Source organism: Scyliorhinus canicula, chromosome 10 (genome assembly GCF_902713615.1).
Source record: "Scyliorhinus canicula chromosome 10, sScyCan1.1, whole genome shotgun sequence".
In the NCBI taxonomy this organism is placed as follows: domain Eukaryota; kingdom Metazoa; phylum Chordata; class Chondrichthyes; order Carcharhiniformes; family Scyliorhinidae; genus Scyliorhinus; species Scyliorhinus canicula.
Genome location: NC_052155.1, coordinates 22,081,689 through 22,089,776, shown reverse-complemented (window position 1 = coordinate 22,089,776; position 8,088 = coordinate 22,081,689). Strand labels below are relative to the sequence as shown.

The window sequence follows — 8,088 nt, the reverse complement described above, 5'->3', positions numbered from 1 at the left end:
CTGATTGTGTTTCCGTTCATCCAAAATAACCTAACTGGAAAAAACTCAGCAGAGACTCCTAATTGGAAACAATTGCTGCATTTACTAATAACCAGAATTAACAGAAAGAGCCTCAAAGTGGTTGTGTGGGGTGCCGGCTGAAGATGGAGAACTCCTTTAAGGTTAAAATGCAGCCTTGCAGCTCATCTCTTACATCTGTGACCACACTTCCAACTTGGATTTTAAAGCGTTGTTTGGAAAGGTCGGCGTGCAGATTTATCTTCCAGGGCAGGCTGACATCTCTCTCGGACCCACTTGGCAAAGTGGAGTGAAAAGAAGGTGCTGGTTAACTTGACTGAAATGCTGGGAGAAGGGAGGGGGACTGTGAAGGAGCTCTGAGTATCACGTGATGATTGGGAGTCGAGAGTTCTTGCAGAACAGTTTCCGTTGGTTGAGAGGGAACTGGCTGCTTGCGAGGGTTAGCGAAGGTTAAAAGCGTAAACAGCTCTTTAACAGATGATCTGGATAACGCCAGGCTGCAGTTAGCATGATCCAAACCTTATGAATTGATGATGGCTATTCGGGAATTGAAAGTCTGTCTCCTTGGGGTGAGTAAGATGGACAGAATTGTTTACCCCCACCTTTTTTATTTTGGAGTACTTAATTTAAGTTTTGCTTGACTGACTTTTGTTCCTCCTGGTGATCCCTGGCTGCTGGGACGCGGGTTCATCTCCCCCCCCCCCCCCCCCCAGATGTGTTGCTGCTTCGTGTTGTTGCCTCTTGCCATTCCTGCAGTCGACTTTGAACTGATCCGGGTCCATCCCTGTCTGAGTCTTGGGGCTCTTCCCAAAGTTTCTAACAGGGAAAAAGTTGCTGGGAGTTGACTGGCTCCCCCTCCCCTGCGATTGGAGCGTCTGTTTCAGGTCAATTTCTCGGAATGTTGAGAGTCTCCCAGGAGACATTCCACACTGTCAGTTTCTGAAGGCTGAAAACAGTTAGTTTCTTGTCTCTCCCCCCCCCCCCCCCCCAACAAAAATATTTCCGTGAAAAAAATACTTTTATTTAAGTTAGTAGAATTCTGGGGAAAACTTTTTTTTAATGCAGGCACACTTCCTCTTTTGCCATGCCCAGAAATGTGGTCACTTGGGCTTTTTGGATGTCACTTCTGCTGTGGTACAGTTGGGGGTCCTGCAAATCCTGATTTGGGGGCGGGGGGGGGAGGTCTTGCAAATCCTGATGGTGGCAGAGGGGATCGACACAAATTTGAGTACCTTTTTGGAGTCATTTCAGGACAACATTCCTCTCCAGGCGGTGGGCGTTTTGGGGACATCAGCAACCATGAGGACTTTCTGATCGGTCACCTGAATTCCCAGGTCCCATTGACACCCTGAACTCGCTGTCTAATTTCTCTTACTTTATTTTCCAAAACAAAAACATGCTGGTTTAATTTTATTTGAGAAATTATTCCGTTTGGCTTTGTTTTCTGTCGTGTTGGCGATGGTTGTCACTATAGATACATTATCCAGGCAACTGTCTTGTTATTGACAAGTTTATGGAGAGGTCAGTTCGAATCATCGAATCACAGAAGGAGGCCATTTGGCCCATCGAGTCTATGCCAGCTCTCTGTATAGCAATCCAGTTAGTCCCCCCCCCCCCTCCCTTCTCCCATTAGCCCCGCAAATTTCTTTTCCATCAAATTTCATTTTGAAACCATTGATTGTCTCTGCTTCCACCATCCTGGTAGGCAGTGAGGTTCAGTTCTTTGCCACTCTTTAGAGATTAATAATTTTGTGCGTGGGGGAAAAAAATTCAATTTTCCATAAATTATTTTTGCTCTTTATTCCCGTTTTCACCCCTTCTTTTTGGAAGGTACCAGTTTCTGTGCCGTGAGGAGAGGGCCATTCTCTTTTTTTTCCCCACAGGATTTGGGCATTGCTGGCTCGGCCAGTGTTGATTGCCCATCCCCAATTGCATTTGAGAAGGTGGTGGTGAGCTGCCTTCTTGAACCGCCGCAGTCCATGTGGTGTAAGTACACCCACCGTGCTGTTAGGGAAGGTTTTGACCTAACGACATTGAAGGAAATGCAATACATTTGCAAGTCAGGATGCTGAGTGACCTTGGAGGGGAACTTGCAAGAGGTGGTGAGCCATGTGCCTGCTGCATTTGTTCTTTTCGGTGGTCGGGGTTGCAGATTTGGAAGGTGCTGTTGAAGGTGAGTTACTGCAGTGTATTTTATAGATGCTACACACTGCTGCCACTGTGCATCAATGGTGGAGAAAGCGAAGGTTGTGGATGGGGTTCCAGTTAAGCAGAGCTGCTGGTCCTGGACAGTGTTGAGTTTCTTGAATGTTGTTGGAGGTCCATTTATCTGTGTAAGTGGAAAGTATTCCATCACATTCCTGACTTCTGCCATGTAGATGGCAGACAGGCTTTGGGGAATCAGGAGGTGAGTTACCCCTCGTCAGCCAAATGATGGAAAGTGTCATCAACATTGCTATCAAGTGGTACTTGCTCAGCAATAACCTACTCATTGATGCTCAGTTTGGGATCTAACAGGGCCACTCGGCTCCTGACCTCATTTGAACTTTGGTTCAACCATGGACATATGAGCTGAATTCCAGGGGTGAAGTGAGAGTGACTGCCCTTGACATCAAGGTTGCATTTGAACGAGTATGGCATCAAGGAACCCTAACAAAACTGGAGTCAAATGGAAATTGTGGTGAAAACTCTTCACTGCTTGGAGTCATACCTAGTACGAAGGAAGATGGTTGTTGGATATCAATTATCCCAGTCTTGGGACATCTCTGCAGGAGTTCCTTAGGGTAGCGTCCTAGGCCCAATCTTCCTCTGCTGCATCATCATTGACCTTCCTTCCATAACCAGATTAGAAGCAAAGATGTTTGTTGATGCTGCATAATGTTCAGCACCTTGTGCAATTCTTCAGATACCCGGAGCACCCGAAAGATGTCCACGCAGACAGGGGGAGAACGTACAGACTCCACACAGACAGTCACCCAAGGCAGGAATCGAACCCGGGTCCCTGGCGCTGTGAAGCAGCAGTGCTAACCACTGCAAGGGAGGGTTTCCAGAGCTTGGGACCGAGGCAATTGAAAACATGACCGCCAACGGTGGAGCAAATATAATTGGGAATGCACAAGAGGCCACCATTAAATAGATATCTTGGACGGTTGTGAGGTTGGAGGAGCTTGCAGATAACAAGGATGAGAATTTTCAACTCCCAAGACGGCGCTTGACTGAGAGTCGATAAATGCCAGTGAGCACAGGGGTGATAGGGGAATGGGACTTGCACTGTAAATTCTATGTTCTGTGCGTTAACGGCAGCCAAGGTTGGACGACCTTGATTTACAGAGGGTAGAATGTGGGAAGCCAGGCAGGAGTGTGGTTAAATAGTCAAATCTAAAGGTAACTAAGATATGGATGAGGATTTCAGCATCAGCTGAGCTGAGGCAGGAGTGGATGCCGCGTGATGTTGCTGAGTTGGAAAAATACATCCTTTAGTGATGGATTAGAGTCCAGCGGTTCCCTTCCGGGTCAAAGGTGACACCAAGGTGATAGGATTTTGAACACGTTATCGCTGAAGCTACATTATGCGGAGTTCCTGTGATTACGATTCAGAGAGGAGTGCTTACGCCTTTTTTGTCTTAAAACACCCAGTCCAGCTTCTTGTTCATTTTGACCCACAAATGAAAAGTGAGCAAATTAATGACCGACTCAAATGGTTGTTATACGTAATGGGATTATGGTTTATTTGTATTCACAGTCAAGATTTAAAATGTGCACTGATTTAAAATGATTTTAGATTCAATGGGTTGAGAAAGAAGAAAAGGAAATAATAACAAAAAACAAACTGCTTCGTTATTGTACAGTAAGAAGTCTTACAACCCCAGTTTAAAGTTTAAAGAGGAATAGGGTTAGGGTTTGGGTTTGGGTTTGGGTTAGGGTTTAGGGGTTAGGGTTTGGGTTAGGGTTTATTTGGAATCACTAGCTTTCAGAATGGAGCGCCTTCATCAGGTGACTCAAAGCTAGTGATTCAAAACAAACCTGTCAGACTTTAACCTCATGTTGTAAGACTTCTTACTGTGCCCACCCCAGTCCAGCGCTGGCATCTCCACATCATTTTCTTTTCTTTTAAAAAAATTTAGTGTACCCAATTCATTTTCTTTTCCAATTAAGGGGCAATTTAGCGTGGCCAATCCACCTAGCTTGCACAACTTTTGGGTTGTGGGGGCGAGACCCACTCAAACATGGGGAGAATGTGCACATCATTGTTAGTGTATGTACGGCTATTAAAAACTTTTAACAGTATCTGACATCATAATACGCAAATACATTTCCTGTAATCTTCGAATTGTACAACAAACTTAACTGACCGGTTCCCTGCATTTGCTGATTCTCCTTTCGATGCCCGGTCAGGTTCCCACCTGTTGAGTGCAGTAAAGGGTCTTTGGTGTGTCCAACCTTCTGTGCCCCGATTTTTAAGGGGATGGACCTGGGATTGACTAGCCACACCATCCTGTGAAACCTCTCTTCAAATTGTATTCCGAACTCTTTGTCTAGACCATAGGGTTTGAACCTGCACTGAAGGTGCGCCACCTTTCCTTCAGTAAATTTCCATTGTCTGATACCTCTTGGAGTCAGCCTTCTGGATAAAGATGTTTGTAGAACTTGCTTAGAACACTTGGCCCCAACTAATCTAATTTGGACAGTCTCCAAGGTCTACCCAAATATCTATGTCTCTTTTTTGCCTGCAGTATCTCATTTTTGCCTGCAGTATCTCTGCAGTAGTTCATTTCCGCTATTTCAGTTTCACTGCCGTGCCACAGCTCCGCAAGTTTAATTTTAAAAGACTGAAAATCAAACATTTATTCTGCTTCCCAAGGCATGTCCGTTCTGAGTCAGGATAAATATTTTGTCAATTGCTTCTGTTTCTTGTACCTTTTGCCCTCCGTGCATTTTTAGTGTTGTATGAAGACTTATTGCATGTAGGGTGGCATGGTAGCACAGTGGTTAGCACTGTTGCTTCACAGCGCCAGGGACCCAGGTTCGATTCCCAGCTTGGGTCACTGTCTGTGCGGAGTCTGCACGTTCTCCTCGTGTCTGCGTGGGTTTCCTCCGGGTGCTCCAGTTTCCTCCCACAAGTCCCGAAAGACGTGCTTGTTAGGTGAATTGGACATTCTGAATTCTCCCTCCGTGTACCCGAACAGGCGCCGGAATGTAGCGACTACGGGATTTTCACAGTAACTTCATTGCAGTGTTAATGTAAGCCTACTTGTGCCAATAATAAAGATTATTATTATTGTTGCATTGTTTCAAATTGATTATTTCCCACGATCTCAGGATCCCGATCTGCCTGAGTTTTTCCTTATTCCTATGTGTTAAGCAGTTGGGGTTGTCTTGTGTCCAGTTTGTAATTAATCTCATATTCCTCGTGCTCGAAAAGAAAATCTCCAGTCAAAGGCAGCAGAAAGAATGAAGTGAGGCAGCCTAAAACTAAGGGTACAGTTCTAAAGGGGAGGGGGCGCACGCACAGAGGGACCTGGGATTGTATGAGTACAAATCATTGAGGGTGGTAGAGCAGGTTGAGAAAGTGGTTAATAAAGCATCCTGGGTTTCATGAATATGAAGGGAGCATCTTTGATGAACCTACAAGAACTGTGTGCAGTTCTGGTCGCCACATTACCAGAAGGATGTGGATGCTTTAGAGAGGGTGCAGAGGAGGTTCACCAGGATGTTGCCTGGTATGGAGGGGGCTAGCTACGAAGAAAGGTTGAGTAGATTAGGATTGTTTTTGTTGGAAAGATGGAGATTGGGGGGGACCTGATTGAGGTCTACAAAATTATGAGAGGTATGGACAGGGTGGATAGCAACAAGCTTTTTCCAAGAGTCGGGGTGTCAATTACAAGGGGTCACGATTTCAAGGTGAGAGGGGGAAAGTTTAAGGGAAATGAAATGAAATGAAAATCGCTTATTGTCACGAGTAGGCTTCAAATGAAGTTACTGTGAAAAGCCCCTAGTCGCCACATTCCGGCGCCTGTTCGGGGAGGCTGTTACGGGAATTGAACCATGCTGCTGGCTTGCCTTGGTCTGCTTTCAAAGCCAGCGATTTTAGCCCAGTGAGCTAAACATCCCCTAGGAGATGTGCGTGGAAAGGTTTTTGCGCAGAGGGTGGTGGGTGCCTGGAACGCTTTGCCAGCGGAGGTGGTAGAGGCGGGCACGATAGCATCATTTAAGATGCATCTAGACAGATATATGAAAGGGCGGGGAACAGAGGGAAGTAGATCCTTGGAAAATAGGCGAGAGGTTTAGATAAAGGATCTGGATCGGCGCAGGCTGGGAGGGCCGAAGGGCCTGTTCCTGTGCTGTAATTTTCTTTGTTCTACATATTAAGCACTACTTCAACCTCAAACGGAGTATTTTCCAATTCTGGTTTTTTGGCTCTTGAGGGAGGATGTGAAGAATTGGAGAGGGCACAGAAATGATTTGGTGAGAATGGTTTTGGGATGAAGAACGTCAGTTACCTGGAGAAATTGGACAATTTGGGGCTACTCTTCTTACGGAGGAGAAGATTTAAGAGGAGATTTAATAGAGACATTCAAAATCGTGAGGCCTAGAACAGATAGGAGGTTAAAAAAGAAATTGTTTCTGTTGGCTGAAGGATCAGGAAGCAGAGGACACTGATTGTAAGGTGAAAGAAGCAACGGTGACGAGAGGAAAAACATTTTTACACAATGAGTGGGAAGGCCCTGGAATGTACTTCCTGCAAGCCTGGAGGAGACCGATTCAATTGAGGCCGTCAAAATAAGAGTTAGATAATTACCTGAAGGAAAAATTAAATGGCAAGGCTGCGGGGAAAGAATAGTGGGAGGGAGGTGGGGCTGGGGTGGGGTGGGGTGGTAGGGGTGAGACTAGGTGGGTTGCTGAGAGCTGGCTCAGGCTTGGCGTGATGTAAATATTCTAAGATACTCTCATTCGGATTGGTTTCAGATTGCAGAATTGGGGCTATGATGTATAGACCTCATCAATGCCCTGACTCCCTTCTGCGACTGGCTTTTCGGCCTGGGGCACTGGTTGGCTGAGTTCAACCTCTCCCCGTTTGGACTTTAGGCCTGTGCTGCATTATGTGTATCTGTAGAAAACAAAGCGGAACGAAAAGCCACAGGTGTGATGCCGTTCTTGTGAGCCACTCATTGGAACGTATAGAAAAATACACACATTTCCTTCGGACACAAACTTTATAGAAACCAGCCGGCAGTTTCAAAATGACGATGAGACGGCAAAGTTGGTCGTGAGCCAAATTCAGGATATTTCCTGTAACTTGCATTCTTTATTTTTTCAGCTGCATTCTCCTCACCTAATGTCTGTCTGCGACAGTCGGTCTGTCACTCTCGCTGTTATTGGAACGGGGAGCTGTTCCACTGCTTCATTTTGTCAGAGTTCTTCCTCGCCATTTTTTTTTTTTGAAAAATGATAATGAACACAAAATAGTTTGTATATTTTGCAAACAATTCTGATGTTGCTTAAATAAAGCAGCTATGCTGAGGAAACACGGAATATGATTTATAACCACAGGATATCATTTTTCAACACCATTGATTCCAATCTTAGCGAAATCCCTGTGCATTGATGCTGAAAGGAAGCAAAGTGCTTGCTCATAAGGAACTGAAAATCCAAATCAGGAGGTGGGGAAGGAAGAAGGGAGGTCTATTTTTGCAAGCGCCTTTTGCTCAATTGTAACTAGATTGGACAAGGATTAAGAGCAAAATCAATATCCTGGAAAATGTGGGTTACTTTCTGTACCTTAGGGGCCTCCTCTAGAAAGATTGACAACAACAAGAAAATTCATCATCACTTCCCATTTGGCTGACTGAGGGAAAGATTATTTGAGAACCAGGACCTCAAAACTGATACTAGGTCATGGTTTACAAGTGTTATGGCCCAGGGTTGAGAGAACCCCAAAGTGCATCATGGGAGTTCACCTGACCCACAACTTTTAATAGATTGTGGTATGGGGAGCACACGGCCCACTCTACAGGTGTGGTACCGCAGAAATGGAAAAGTATTTTTAAACAATGTTTCTTCTATGAACTC

General features: G+C 45.3%; 1 protein-coding gene across 2 annotated transcripts in view; it reads left to right on the top strand.

The window, feature by feature from the left end:
• The first annotated feature begins 257 nt into the window (after positions 1 to 257).
• Positions 258 to 8,088, top strand: part of rab31 (RAB31, member RAS oncogene family) — a 132,894-nt gene continuing 125,063 nt past the window's right edge. Inside the window, exon 1 of one of the 2 annotated variants that reach the window (XM_038808676.1) lies at positions 258 to 587. In XM_038808676.1, coding sequence (XP_038664604.1) covers positions 549 to 587 — 39 coding nt within the window. In that variant the 5' untranslated portion in view covers positions 258 to 548. The remainder of the gene's footprint in view (positions 588 to 8,088) is intronic. The other variant, XM_038808675.1, reaches the window with a different exon arrangement.